General features: G+C 52.0%; 1 protein-coding gene across 6 annotated transcripts in view; it reads right to left on the bottom strand.

The window, feature by feature from the left end:
• Positions 1-277: 277 nt before the first annotated feature.
• DAG1 (dystroglycan 1) overlaps positions 278-15,549 on the bottom strand; it is a 127,583-nt gene continuing 112,311 nt past the window's right edge. For all 6 annotated transcript variants that reach the window (XM_065551479.1, XM_065551478.1, XM_065551477.1 and 3 more), the window contains one exon: positions 278-5,198. In XM_065551479.1, the coding sequence (XP_065407551.1) occupies positions 2,790-5,198 (2,409 nt within the window). In that variant the 3' untranslated portion in view covers positions 278-2,789. The remainder of the gene's footprint in view (positions 5,199-15,549) is intronic.

The following is a 15,549-nucleotide window of genomic DNA, read 5'->3' as shown; positions in this document are numbered from 1 at the left end:
CTCTGACCTAGAGAGCATACAAATGGGAGAGGCTCTCATCTAAACAGACAGTTACACACCCCGCCTTGCAGCGCCAGGCACAACTGAGGGCAAGCCAGCAGCTCTTAGTAAAAGCCCCCACATCCCAGAGTACTCTCAGAGAGCTGCCCCCAAGCCTTGCTGGAGCTCCACCACAGCAGTTGCTCTGCAGCTCTCTGCCCCCAGAAGCCTGCTGGGTGGGTGATGCCGCACGGTTGCGGCCAGTAGCGGAGGAAGAGTGTGAGAGCCCACTCCGGTGTAGTAAAGTACATAGGTTTATTTAGTTGATAGGATTCTTTACAGAATGCAGAAAACATCTTTAAAATAATCATACAAGGAATAAAAACACAGCAGTGATTGGTGAACACTTTTTAATACAAGTCTCTCTCACCATTACAGTGTCTAGTGGCATAAACAAACAGCACTGGTGCTAAGGGGAAGGCGGCCGCTGAGAATGCCATTATTATTATTCTGTTCACTGCCCCTTCGCCTCCAGTTTCTATGGTGACGGGTAGGCCCAGGCCTTACGCATGTGCGCCTGCGCATGGCCAGTATGGAGTGGCTGTGGTTGCTAGGGACAACGGCACTGTTTGGGAGCCTGTTCCAACTTGCGTGTGTGGGGATAACTTCAGGCCTGCTGGAGAGGCACTCGAAAGGCACTGCTGCCAGCTCAGCCCTCACAATCTACTGCCAGCTGCAACGGGCTTCCAGACACAGCTCTAGGTGCAGCACAAAGCCAACAGAGCGTCTGGGTGACAACACTCCCACTCCCCTCATTGCCAGACAGGACAAGATGGACCAGTGCTCTCCTAGGAAGCTTGCTCAGCTCCAGCACTCCTGCAGGGGGGGAGTGGGAGTCACAGGTGGTGTGTGGGGTAAAGCCAGCACCAATAAAATCCTGCCTGAGGTGCACTTTGCAGCCACCCCAACCTCACTCCTCCCACCCCTCTGCAGGTGCAGAAGCAGACACTGCCGAGCTAAGGCCCTAACAAGATTAGGCTAGTGTTTGCTTTTGACAGGCAAACTCCCTTGAAGTCGAGAAAAGGGTTGATGGGAAATGCCACCCTAGCAATTAAGAGGTGAAGGTCATTTTCTCCAGTCACCTACTGCTGTGTAACTTGGCCACGTCAGCACACAAACATACTTTGCAAAACAGTCAATATGGCTTAAAGTGTCTGCTTGGTGTGCAAAGTCAGCCAGAACCTGCCCAGCCAGCCCTGGCCAGGGCAGGGCCACATTATTGCAAAGGGTTTTTCCTCCCTCTAAATGTACCAAAAATAGTTCTCAAACGGTCCAGAAAAATCCATGCTTAAAATGATTTAGTTCAAAGGAAAAAAGCACAGGAGCAGCCTACAGGGCAACCCCAACCTCACAGGAGAGATGAAAGTTCATTTTAAAAAGGAAAGAAACCTAGACATGGCTCTAATATTTAACAATGACTAAGAGACAAAACTCAAAGTGAGCAACGCAGTCAGTCCAATGGCGCTGATACTAAGAAGCTAAGCTCATACAAACTGCTGTCAGCGTTACCATTTTTAATGATTTTTTAATAAAACAATCTGAGGCTGTATCAAAAATTTAGTAAAAAATTAGATTTGAGAGTTTTACTCTGAGCCATTGCTGGCACTTCGGAGGTCCCAACCGCCAGTGTAATGTGCGCGTGAGCATGAGGGTAGCACAGCACAAGTGGGTTGGGACAGCAGGAGGGGATGGATGAGAAGCTGTGCCAATACTACGCTCAAGAAGTGAGGAGATAGCAACATACTACATAAAAATATTGCATCTTCGCCAAAATACCTCAAAGTGTGTCAAACCCCAGCGCTCGCTACTTACATGGAGAATTGGGGCAGTATAAAACCTTCTCCCATTCCTGGCAGAGCCCCACACCGCTGGCCTGCCCACACCACAGCCATGCGGCCCACCGTGGAGATGCTGCCCCTCTGAGCCTGACTGAGCCCCACTCTCTGTTACCCAATGGCTGTTTTCCAGGCTGTTCTGAGGCACCTCCGAGTTCTGTTCTCCAGCAGCATGGGGACGGGCAGGGCGATCTTGGCAGGCCAGCAACGGCTTATGTAGGGGCAGGGTGTTTCCTGGCTGCTTGGCAAAGGATGCCCACACCCAGGCTGACGACAATTTTACAATACGTGAAAAAATAGGATTCCTCTGATAAAAACACTGGCTAGGTCCATCCTCTAACTGGGTTTGAAACACCTCTGGAGCTGATTTTTAGCAAGGTATTTCCCCTCCCCCGTCCCAAAAACTATACAGACAACTTCAGGTAGATAGCAGATTAAATGTAAAAACTCAGCCTTGACCTCAGAAAGTCCCTTGAATGTCATTATTTGTAGGCTACCTTTCATGTTACGTCCTGTTGCTAGACACATGTGAATAGAAAAAACAGTACAGTTAGTGTTAAAGGCAAACAGCAGAGCCTCAGAGTGCCACCCCCAGTGCTGCCTGTACGTCCAGCCATCCCTCTCCCTTTTCACCAGTCTACGGACGCGTCGAGAAGCCTGCCGTTAGAAATATGTTTGAGCCAAGAAGAATTTTCTATGAATAAAATAAAATAAAAGCTGTTAGGCAAAAATAAAATCAGTGTCCCAAAGTCTCCCCAGCACTCTGGTGAGCGAACGTTTCCGGAGAGGGGCTGGCTGCGGTTTGGGATTCTAAGTGGTGTTTCTGGTTGGCAATGGATTTGCAGGCCATCAGTCCCTACAGACAACCCTGGCACGGGACTAGAGGCCCCTACTCCGCAATGAATCTTTTGTTCATTAAGGGGGAACGTATGGCGGTGGAGACCTGTAGGGGGTCATGTTCTTCGGGCGGGAGCCTTTACCCTCCATGGGTGCTGTGAAAGGTGGGGGAGGCTGGTATGGAGGCGCATTGGGGTCTTCATCCCGCAATGGAGTATATTCCCCGATAGTGTCCTGGTTCAAGGGGGTGGTCTCTGGCATGTTCTGATTTGGGTACTCTGGAGGGGGAAGAGGGGCTTTCTCCTCCTGAAGAATCAGGGGCATGCTGGAGGAAGGGGGAGGCTTGGAGTCATCCAGCTCGTCTGCGAATATGATCGGCACTCCCTTCTTGATGAAGGTGGCCTGATCTTCAATGGTGAGTTTGCCTTTTCTCTTCTTGCGATAACAGATCATGGCGATGATGCCAGCGATTAGTAGGATAGCAGCAACCACCACAGCAGGGATCACAGTGTGCAGGTACACGTCATCCTCGCTGCTCTTCTCGGGGTCTTTACCTGCCAACAATGTTGGGGTGGCTTCAGAGATAATCCTGCCATCTCTAGCCACTGGAATAAATTGAATGTGCCTGCAGCTGCCGGAGCCAACCACAGAAATATTTATGGGCCTGAACTCGGGCTCTAAGGCATTGGAAAAGGCTGGGCTAGGACCACCAGAGTCATCAGAGATTCTTTTGCTCAAGGCTCTGATCTGTTCTTTTGGGCATGGGTCCAGAGGCAGAGTGTTGTTTGTCCACTCCACTACAATGGAGCCCTTGGTGATGTTTTGTAAGGTAATTGTGCTGCTGTTCCGGTCGCCAAATGCAAAAGCCAGCTTCTTTACCAACTGAATCTTTTTATTGATGTCATTGGCCACTGCATTGTGGTCTCCATGGAATTTGGCTTTGAATTTAACTGGAGACTTGTCCCCATGTGGCCGTTTGTGAACATGTATTTCAAAAGCATCCACGGCAGAGAGACCACCTTTGTCCGTGGCGTACATGAAATACTCATGCTTCCCTATGTGGCTGTGATCAGGCATTCCATACATTAGTTGACTAGTGCTATTGAACTGGACCCAGGAGTTTTCTTCCACCATTTTCTGCTCTTTCAGCTTTAGAGTCAATTGCAGTTTATCCGTGGTGGTGTCTTCTTTATCATAGAATGTATCGGAAGGTATTTTAACCTCAAAGTAAGTGCCTTCCCATGCATCCACCCTGTCAATGTGGTTTGTCAGCCTTGGCGGCTCATTTGGCTCCCACACACGGGAAGGACCACTAATAGTAGTGCGTATGCGGGTTGGTGGAGAGGGGGTTTCCAACTTAGTGACTGGTGATCTGGTCGTGCCAGGAGGCTTGGTAGGTCGAGGAGTTTTGGGTCTTCTGGTAGGCCTTCGAGTTGTAGCTGTAGAGGAATCTGTTGTTGATGGTGTGCCTAGTTTCAGCGTGGTGACTCTTGGTTTCTTAGTAGTGGTTGTGGGTAGTGTAACTACAGCAGTAGGCTCTACATATCCAGTCATCGTTGGGCGAATCTGCCCAGGGATAGTACTGGTGGCTTCTACTACTCTGGTTGGCTGAATTGGTCCTAGAGTTGGTGTCTGAACAATGGCTCCTCTTGTTCTAATAGTAACTGTAGGTTTCCTAGGTAACGGTATAGGCTCTCTTACTGGAGGAGCTGTTGTTTCTGTGGGCGGTGTAATGGATGGGGATGTGGGGGTGGGAACAATTCTGGTTGGTGGTTCCTGGATAGCAGTTGTAGGTGGCCCAATGGCAGTGACAGGTGTAGGGGTGGCATTGATCTGCCGCCTTATTCTCTTAGGAAGATGAGGTTTCTTGTTAGCAATGTGCCAGCCAACAACAGGGTAGCCAAGATGGGCAGACATGGCACCTTCTTTAGCAGGAGCTTCAACGTTGCTGATGTTGGGAACACTATTTTGGCTCAAAGAACATCCCAATTTCCATGAGAGTAAGGCCCCATTTTCCACCACCTTCTTTGCATTTCCTGGCCCAGCCATGAAGGCTGACATGTCAAAGAGTCTATTATTTACAACAGGAACCAACTTCATGTTATGAAGTTCCACCTCTGAAAAACGTTTCATTCGGTTTAAAAGTTCAACCCTTTGCTTTGGTGTCATTTTTGTTAAGTCAGCATCCAAAATTACAGTCAGGATTGTGACTGGTTCCTCTGTGCCACACATGAATGGTGCTGCCTCATTCTGGTCTTGGGAAGCCACTCGTACTGACTGAGGTTCATTGTGGTCTTCAGGGTGAACCTCAATGGAAAAGACATTGGTGGTCTGGGACACATAACTTCCATTGGGCTCCAGCTGCCCTGCATTCACTGAGATGTAATGCACACCCTTGTCAGTATCCAGGGGAAGACCTTCCAAGGTGCTACTCTTCGGTTCCCAATGCAGCCAAGAAGGCAAGGAGTCTCTCCCCGCTTCAGATATCTATGGAAGAGAAGGAGAGGTATGGTAAGGTACTGTTGCCTTTTAGAAATTAGTAAATAGACCAGTTTGATCACAATTAATGTTGACATTACAGGCTTTCAACAACTGATCTTGCAAGCATAACAGATGTAAAAGGTAAATTCTAGCCAGAATACCAAGATTGATTTTAATTGCATGCATCTGCCCCAAAAACACTGAATGGCCTGAATAGAGGAGCAAAGCAAGTGGGTATTTAAAAATACTTAATCAAAGGGCTCTTGTCTCCATGATGTAAGCTCCCAAAGACCAGTAGGCACCACTATATTGGATAAGTATGTTATTTTCTGCTAAGGCACAAGTGCAATTCCAGGGTGTGGTTACACAGAAAGACATCCAGAGCTGGCCCGTGACAGTCAACTCAGGCTCACGGGTCTTGGGCTATTCCCTTGCTGTGTAAACATCTGGGCCCAGGCTGGAGCCTGATCATAGAATCATAGAATATTAGGATTGGAAGAGACCTCAGGAGGTCATCTAGTCCAACCCCCTGCTCAAAGCAGGACCAACCCCAACTACATCATCCCAGCCAAGGCTTTGTCAAGCCAGGCCTTAAAAACCTCTAAGGATGGAGATTCCACCACCTCCCTAGGTAACCCATTTCAGTGTTTCACCACCCTCCTAGTGAAATAGTGTTTCCTAATATCTAACCTAGACCTCCCCCACTGCAACTTGATACCATTGCTTCTTGTTCTGTCATCTGCCACCACTGAGAACAACTTAGCTCCATCATCTTTGGAACCCCCCTTCAGGTAGCTGAAGGCTGCTATCAAATCCCCCCTCACTCTTCTCTTCTGCAGACTGAATAACCCCAGTTCTCTCAGCCTCTCCTCGTAAGTCATGTGCCCCAGTCCCCTAATCATTTTCGTTGCCCTCCGCTGGACTCTCTCCAATTTATCCACATCCCTTCTGTAGTGGGGGGACCAAAACTGGATGCCCAGGTATGGCCTCACCAGTGTCGACTAGAGGGGAATAATCACTTCTCTCGATCTGCTGGCAATGCTCCTACTAATACAGACCAATATGCCGTTGGCCTTCTTGGCAACCAGGGCACACTGTTGACTCATATCCAGCTTCTCATCCACTGTAATCCCCAGGTCCTTTTCTGCAGAACTGCTGCTTAGCCAGTCGGTCCCCAGCCTATAGCGGTGCATGGGATTCTTTCTTCCTAAGTGCAGGACTCGGCACTTATCCTTATTGAACCTCATCTGATTTCTTTTGACCCAATCCTCCAATTTGTCTAGGTCACTCTGGACCCTATCCCTACCCTCCAGCGTATCTACTTCTCCTCCCAGTTTAGTGTCATCTGCGAACTTGCTGAGGGTGCAATTAATCCCATCCTCCAGATCATTAATAAAGATGTTGAACAAAACCGGCCCCAGGACCGACCCCTGGGGCACTCCACTTGATCTCTGGGACCCTTCCACCTTGCAGAGCCCCAGAGCCTGAAAGTCTACACAGCAATGACACAGTCCTGCAGCCCAAGACCAGCGAGCCTGAGTTGGCTGGCACAAGTCAGCCAAAAGTGTCTAGTTGCCGTGTAGACATACCCTAAGTCACAAGAACTATGAAACTAAAATATTTTATTATCCCAGCACTATCTGAGCTACATATACCTACTAGAGCCACAAATTCAGATACCAGAGTCTAAGATAAAGATCTTCCTCACAATAGTACTGATTAAGCCAGTAAGTTTTCTGGCTTTGTCACAATTCATCTTCTTTCTGGAGTCTTCTACAAACCTAAGATGCCCAGAAGGAAATGATGGCATATCCACTTAGCCTCAGGCCCTCATCTGAGGTTCACAAGGATCTCCTGTCACTAGGGCGATTAACATGCCACTTGCCCTTTTCACATTTAGCTCTTGATAACAGCAGAAATGAATCATTAAAGCCATGCTGCTATTTCCAGTGAAAGGGTTCTGCCCTTGGCTTTCCATCCTCCCGAGAGGACCAGAGGCCTGACTCTCCACTGCCTCCCCATACTCCTTGTGTGGCCATTTACACCAGAACAAAATGAGGGCCACCAGATCAGCACGGAAGCACTTACCTCTGAGGTGCCGAGGCACACGGCAGTGGAGAATAAAAACGGGTGGAATGATTGATCACTGTTAACCTGTACTTGACAATCACTAGTTTGTACAAAAGGTTCAAACCATTTGATAGTCTCATTTTGAATAGGACTGACTCCTACTATTCAGGAGAAAACGGTTACTTACCTGCTGTGTTGTTTTTCGAGATGTGTTGTTCACGTCCATTACACATTAGGTGAGCGCGCACCGCGTGCACAGACGTCGGAAACTTTTCCCCTCAGCAGCTCCCGTCGGGCCGGCAGGGCCCCCCCCTCCCGCCAGAGCGGCGCCCCTCTCTAGGGTATATATATCCCTTCAGGCCCGACCCTCCCTCGGTTCCTTCTTGCCGGTGACTCCGACAGAGGGGAAGGAGGGTGGGAAGTGTAATGGACGTGAACAACACATCTCGAAGAACAACAGTTACAGAAGGTAAGTAACCGTTTTTTCTTCTTCGAGTGATTGTTCACATCCATTACACAATGGTGACTCACAAGCTTACCACTGGAGGAGGGTAGGAGTCAAGGAACAATCGATTGAAGCACAGCCCTGCCGACCACCGCGTCCTCCCTGGTCTGATGATGAATCGCGTAGTGGGCTATGAACGTATGCACCGACGACCAGGTGGCCGCTTTACAGATTTCCTGAAGTGGAACCTGCGCCAAGAAAGCTGCTGAGGATGCTTGGGCCCTAGTCGAGTGAGCCCGGATCTCTGGGGCTGGTACATTGGCGAGCTCATAGCACGTGCGTATGCAAAGCACAATCCATGCTGACAATCGTTGCGTTGAGATAGGCAGGCCTCTCATTCGCTCTGCAGTGGCAATAAACAGTTGAGTTGATTTGCGGAATGGCCTGGTCCGCTCTAGATAAAATGCTAAGGCCCTACGGACATCGAGGGTATGCAGGCTGCGGTGGCTTGGGTCCATATGGGGCTTAGGGAAGAACACCGGTAGACAAATGTCTTGGCCCATGTGAAAATGCGTGACCACCTTTGGAAGGAATTTAGGATGTGGCCTCAGTTGCACCTTATCCTTATGAAAAACTGTATAAGGAGGTTCCAAAGTGAGGGCTCTCAATTCCGATACCCTCCTGGCCGATGTGATGGCCACGAGAAACGCTACCTTCCATGAAAGGTGCATGAGGGAGCAAGAGGCTAGGAGTTCAAAGGGGGGCCCCATGAGTTTAGTTAGGACCAGGTTGAGATTCCACGCAGGGACCGGCGGGCGCGAATAGGGAAACACCCTTTCCAGTCCCTTGAGGAATCGTGCTACTGTGGGGTTGGAGAACACCGAAACTCCCAACTCCCCAGGATGGAACGCCGATATGGCAGCCAGATGCACTTTAGTTGAGGCGGGGGCAAGCCCTTGACGTTTGAGGTCCAGCAAGTAGTCCAGAATTGATGGGACCGAGGCCCACAGAGACTGTATGTGATGAGGCTCACACCAGTGGGAGAACCTCCTCCATTTGGCAAGGTAGGTCGCTCTTGTGGAAGGCTTCCTACTACCAAGGAGAATTCGCTGGACCTGGTGAGAGCACCTTTGCTCCATATCGCTTAGCCAGAGAGATACCACGCCGTGAGATGTAGCGACGGTAGGTTCGGGTGGAGTAGGCGACCCCGGTCCTGTGTGATGAGGTCGCGATGGAGGGGGAGGGCAATCGGGGCGGTTATGGACAATTCCAGCAGGGTCGTGAACCAATGCTGGCGTGGCCACGCCGGGGCGATGAGGATGACTGCCGCCTTGTCCCTGTGGGTTTTGAGGAGGACCTTGTGGATGAGTGGGAATGGAGGGAAGGCATACCTCAGGCTCCCGCCCCATGGGATCGCGAAGGCATCTGCCAACGAGCCCGGGCTGAGGTTCTGGTAAGAACAAAACTGAGGGCATTGGCTGTTGTCCTTGGTGGCGAAGAGATCCACCAGGGGAAACCCCCACCTCTGGAAGATTGAATGCAGGATGTCCCGTCTCAACGCCCATTCGTGCATGTGGTAGGACGGGCTGAGGCGGTCTGCTAACCCGTTTTGGACCCCTGGGAGATATGTTGCGATAAGGTGGATGGAATGGGCTATACAGAAGTCCCATAGGCGGAGCGCCTCGTGACAGAGGGGAGAGGATCGGGACCCGCCCTGCTTGTTTATGTAGAACATGGCGGTAGTGTTGTCCATCAGAACTGACACGCTGTGGCCTTCTATGGTGGCGTGAAAGATCTGACAGGCGAGGCGAACCGCCTTTAGCTCCTTCAGATTGATGTGAAGCAACTTTTCTTCCCTGGACCACAAGTCCTGGGTCCACAGGTCCCCCAGGTGCGCCCCCCAACCCAGGTCCGATGCATCTGTTACTAACGTCAGAGTGGGTTGTGGGGCAGCGAAGGGGATCCCCTCGCAAACCTGCTGCTGATCGATCCACCAGCGGAGGGAGTTCAACACCCGAGCCAGGATTGTCACCACCAGGTCTAAAGGGTCTCTGTTGGGGCGATACGTTTGGGCTAGCCACAACTGCAATGGCCTGAGTCTTAGGTGGGCATGTTTGACTACATGTGTGCAGGCCGCCATGTGCCCCAAGAGTTACATGCAGCACCTGGCCGTAGTCGTGGGAAATTGTTGGACGGAGCCTACGACCCTTTGAATGGCCAAGAACCGTGACACTGGAAGACTTGCCCGCGCTGCCACCGAGTCCAGGACTGCTCCTATGAAGTCCAGTCTCTGCGTGGGGATCAGTGAGGACTTGGGCACACTGACCAGTAGGCCAAGCTTGCAGAACACCTGTAGAGCCAGTGTCACGTGGGAGCGGACCTCTGCCTCCGACCTGCCCGCGAGGAGCCAGTCGTCCAAGTACGGGTACACGCGCATCCTTCTCTTCCGAAGAAAAGCTGCCACCACGGACATGCATTTTGTGAACACTCGTGGGGCCGCTGCCAGGCCGAAGGGCAGGACCGTAAATTGAAAATGGCGCTGGTTGATGGTGAAGCGAAGGAACCGCCGGTGGGCCGGGTGGATGGCGATGTGAAAATACGCATCTTTCATATCGAGGGCAGCATACCAATCCCCCGGATCCAGGGATGGGATAATAGCTCCAAGGGAGACCATACGGAAATGTGTTTTGACCAGAAATTTGTTTAGTCCGCGTAGGTCCAAAATGGGACGGAGGCCCCCTTTTGCTTTGGGAATCAGGAAATACCTGGAGTAGAATCCTTTCCCCCTTAGGTCCGGGGGGGACCTCTTCCACTGCTCCTACAGTGAGGAGGGTCCGCACCTCCTGCATGAGGAGTTGCTCGTGAGAGGGGTCCCTGAAGAGGGACGGGGAAGGGGGATGGGAGGGAGCGGGCGAGGAGAACTGAAGGGTATAGCCTCCACCGTGCACAGGACCCAGCAGTTATATGTGACCAAGCACGGTAAAAACGGGACAGGTGGTCCCTGAAACATAGAGGTGGATCCGGAATAGACTGTGGTACGCTGTCCTCGATCGCAGCTTCAAAACCCTGGTTTATTTCCTCGCTGCGGCTTGCCTTGGCCATGATTTTGGCCCTGGTTAGGCGTATTGTTACGTCTCCGCATGTTATCCCTGCCACGTCTGCAGTACGGTTCTTGTCGAGGACGAGGGTGGTACTGCCTCTGTGGTGGTTGGGGCTTGAAGGGTTTCCTCTGTGTCACTGGGGTATGCATTCCCAACGACTTGAGGGTCGCTCGAGAGTCTTTGAGGCTATGTAGTCTGGCATCTGTCTGGTCCGAAAACAAGCCTGACCCCTCGAACGGAAGATCTTGGAGGGTGTTTTGTACCTCTGGTGGAAGGCCGGAAGCCTGTAACCATGCCGAGCATCTCATTACTACCCCTGACGCGATTGTCTTAGCAGCTGCGTCCGCGGAGTCAAGGGAGGCCTGTAGGGAGGTTTTGGCTACCGCCTTCCCTTCGTCCACTAGAGCCGTAAACTCGGGTTGTGAGTCCTGAGGCAGGGATTCCTTAAACTTGGAGACTGATGCCCAAGAATTAAAGTTGTGTCTGTTCAGAATCGCTTGCTGATTAGCGATCCTCAACTGGAGGCCCCCGGACGAGTAGACCTTTCTCCCAAATAAGTCAAAGCGTTTCGCCACCTTGGCCTTGGGGGCCGGAGCTTGCTGGCCATGACACTCTCATTCGTTGACCGCAGAGACGACCAGCGAACACGGAGTTGGGTGAGAGAAGAGGAAGTCAAACCCTTTACATGGGGCGAAGTATTTCCTCTCCACGCCTTTCGCAGTTGGTGCACTGGAGGCCGGTGTTTGCCACACTATTTTGAAGTTGGACTGGACCGTTTTTATGATCAGGAGCGCGATCCTGGAGGGGCCCTCCGGGCTTAAGATGTCGACCATGGGGTCCTCCTGCTCTACCGTCTCCTCCGCCTGCAAGCCCAGATTGAGGGCTACACGGTGGAGCAGGTCCTGGTGCACCCGATGATCAATCGGAGGAGGGCCAGACACTGTTGTGCCCGCCACGGCTTCGTCTGGTGAGGAGGAAGAGGTCAGGGCCTTTTGCGCATCTTCGTCTTCCTGCAACTCCTCACCGATTGGGCGCTCGTCTGGGGCCCGTCCCATGACGTGGGTCTGAGACGGTACCGGGCTCGGTGCTGAGTCTGCTCCTTCTCGCTCCGGTGGTCTGGAGACCGTGGCCTCCTTGCAAGAGGGCGGGCGCCACTGCGGAGAGCGGGACCGGTGTCCCGAGGGCCCAGATCTCGAGGTCCTGGACGGGGGGCCTTGCTGGTGGTAGGCCCAAGGGGTCCAGAATGGCCATTGTCCTGGCTGGCCCCATTGAGGATGCCAAGCGGCTTCGTGGTCCCTACTGGCCTGTGCCCTGTGGGCATATCCGCTGTACCGGCCCGAGTCTGCCTCCGAAACCACGGACGGTGATCTGGAAGGCCACGGCGGTGCCGTGGGACAGTGCCGGTCCGGGGTCGGAGAGTAGTGCCTCCGTGACCGGGACCTGGAGTAGCATCTTGCCGATCTGGACCTGGATCGGTACCGGTGACCACGGGATCGGGAACGACTACGGGTGGTCGATCTCGGGGATCGTGTAACTGACACGTCCCGGTGCCTACTCGAGTAGGGCTGCTGGGTCGGTGCCGGCCGCTTATTGAGGCCAGACGGCTGCGGAGCTCTCTGCGCGGAGGGAAGCCGGGAGTCCACCGAGGCGGAGCTCGACCGGGACCGGCGCCGTGAACGGTGCCGAGATGGTGACCGTGATTGGCGCACCATTGCCGGCTTGCCTCTGGATGGCAGTCTCGGCGGAACGTCTTTAGTTTGGATGGGCCCTCAGCGGACAATTCAATGAGGTCCTTTGCTGCCTCAAATGTGTCCGGGGTGGAGGGCTGTTCCAAAAGCTCCTCCAGCCCTTCCTCCTCACTCAACGCGCCTATCTTGGGGCTCGACGGGCCTTTTGGCGCCGGAGCCATTGACACCGGGACCTGTGCTGGGGCCGCAACGGCCTTAGGCGCACTCGAGGTCTTCGTGGGCGCTGCCCTCTTATGCGGGGAGCGTCCTCGGGCCTTGGGTTGGCCCTTCGATTTCGTCGGCGAAGAGGACTGATGCCGGAGGTGTTCTCGCTGATTCGGTGCCGTGGGCTTAGGGTGTCCCGCCGGCGCTGGATCACGGACCAATACCGGGGCACTCCGCACCGAGGCTGATGGTGCCGTCGAAGTGGAGGGCTGTAACGCCGTCTCCATGAGCAGCTGCTTAAGGCGAAAGTCTCTCTCTTTCTTAGTCCTGGGCTTGAAAGCCTTACAGATCTTGCAGCGCTCTTTTTGGTGTGCTTCCCCCAGGCAACGGAGACATGAGTCGTGTGGATCGCTTAATGGCATAGGCTTACGGCATGTGGCACAAGCCTTGAAGCCTTGGACGTGCGGCATGCCCCACCGCCCAGGGCCGGTGCCGGGGTTGACCAAACACCTAATACAAGAAGTTTGAGTATTTCTAAAGAACTGTTAACTGCTAAGCTTAACACTAACTACTAAAGAACTGATAACTGTAAAGATAACACTAACGACTATGCTAAGGGACACTCTCAGACGAGAAACAGAGTTGTTCCAACGCCGCCATGGACGGTAAGAAGGAACTGAGGGAGGGTCGGGCCTGCAGGGATATATATACCCTAGAGTGGGGCGCCGCTCTGGCGGGAGGGGGGGGCCCTGCCGGCCCGACGGGAGCCGCTGAGGGAAAAAGTTTCCGACGTCCGTGCACACGGCACGCGCACACCTAATGTGTAATGGACGTGAACAATCACTCGAAGAAGAATTTGACTTTCCTAGAACAGAAACAAAGATGTGCTCCAGCCTGGCCCCCTGCACCCAAGAATTCGGAACATTTCATTTGTTGCTTTCCTGTAAGTTTATGTTGGACGTTATTTTGTTATTTGTTGACCGACTTGGGGCCATGGTTAGTGGATCACTAACCTGAGTCTTTCCTTGAAATCCTGTTGTCTAATTTAGGAGTGGAAAGTTAATGTAAGTGAAGATGGAACTGCCATGTGCTGAGAAGGAAGATCAAGTTAAAGGTAAGTGCACCTAATCCCTGCAGCTCTCTCCAACGTATTTTCAATGTGATTCCTACCAGTGTTCTACCCCCATCTTCCCAGCACACACCTGCCCTGCAGCTCTCAGATAACCCTGACCATATACACGTCTCTATGTGGGGCACAGGAGGGGAGAGACATAAATAAAACTATTTCCCCCAAGCTCTCCTAGCCATTTTGTTCATTTAGTGAGAAGTTCTGAGTTCATTCTGAAATGTCAGCCAGCAGACAGCATGCCTCAATTTGCCAATCATTCTGTGTTACAGGGACTTTGCTTTCACGGCAAGCTGTTTGTCATCAGCACAGTTGACAGTCTGGAGAGATGCCAAGGTGCTTCCCCCTCCCCCCACATATAAAGAAAAACCACATGTGCAAAGCCACAGTATCTACTTCTATGCCTATTCCTGCCTGCTCCGAAGTCCAGGTACTGGGCTCCCACTTACGGGACACCAACTGCACCTGCCAGGTGGCAGTTGTATGCTTCTAGCGCCCACTCAAGTTGTGTCTGTGTTATGGCCACTTCCCTCCATTCACAACAAAGAGCAGGTCTGACATACTGTGACGCACTGTTTGCAAGGCCACTGCTACCACAGCAGGGCTTCCCAGTTCCCTCTGACTATATAGCAAGCCCTGGGGTTCTGCAGCTAAGTGGCAGTTTGCAGTGACCGATAAGGAAGTGGCTACTTTGGTGCCATTTCCCTCTCATTATTTATTTCGATATTAAGTGGATTAAATCCCAAGCTCTCTGGGTAGCTGAGCACACCATCCCTTCCTATGCTGGTACATAGCCTTGCACACATGCTGGCTTTACATTAGCAGCATGAAGGAGTCATTCACCTCTGGAAGGACAAGAAATGTAGCTTTGAAGACACCAACACAGATGCTGAAACATGACTCTGCAGCGAGTGGTGGATTCTATTGTTGAAGAACTGAGAATTCAGCTACAATTCATAGTGAATCCCCTCCCCAAGCAGCACTTTAACACCTTAGCAAAGCTAAAGGTTTGTCCAGTGAAGGGGGCCTACACTGGAGCTCAATGAGAACTGGGAGGCAGCAGAGTGATGCAAGAATTAAGTCACAGCTCCCACTGCTCCAGCCTGCAGTTTCTAATGCTACAAGCAGCTTCCTCTCACCACTGCAAGGTGTTCCAGTGCACAGGGGGATACTCAGGTTCCCTCGAGCCTGCTGGGTTTGCTGCAGCCTAATGCAGTGCTGTGATTAAGCTCTCTCCAAGAAGGCCATTTTCATACCTCTACAATTCTGTAAAGCTCACACATATTTCATAATCTGTCCCAACATAAAGCTGGACAAGACGGCCTTGTCATGGAACCAGACTGTAGGAATGCACATGAGGTTTGAGAGCAGTTGAAAAGAGAGGGTTGGAATGCTGGAGCTGGCTACCGAGCACGGGGTCTCTGTTTTAGGAGAGCACCGAGATCAGTCATTACTCACTGACTATATTAGGTGCTGTAAGCATGGTTTCTTCCTTCTCCAACCTTCTCAGCTCCTCCCCCTCTCATCTGCAGTTGGATTTAGGGTCAGGGCAGACAGGCTCAGCCTAGTCACCAGACCAGAAGGAAGGCTTTGTGGCTAAAGCACTGGACTGGAACTCAGGAGGTGTGTTCAATTCAGGGCTTGACCAGACTCAGTGTGTGACCTTTGACCTCGGCTCTCCATCTGTATGGTAAGGAGAATACCTAGTACCTTACCAGGCCGG

This window comes from Chrysemys picta, chromosome 7 (assembly GCF_011386835.1).
Source record: "Chrysemys picta bellii isolate R12L10 chromosome 7, ASM1138683v2, whole genome shotgun sequence".
Classification (NCBI taxonomy): domain Eukaryota; kingdom Metazoa; phylum Chordata; order Testudines; family Emydidae; genus Chrysemys; species Chrysemys picta.
The sequence above is the reverse complement of the archived record's forward strand: the minus strand, read 5'-3'. Positions and strand labels throughout refer to the sequence as shown.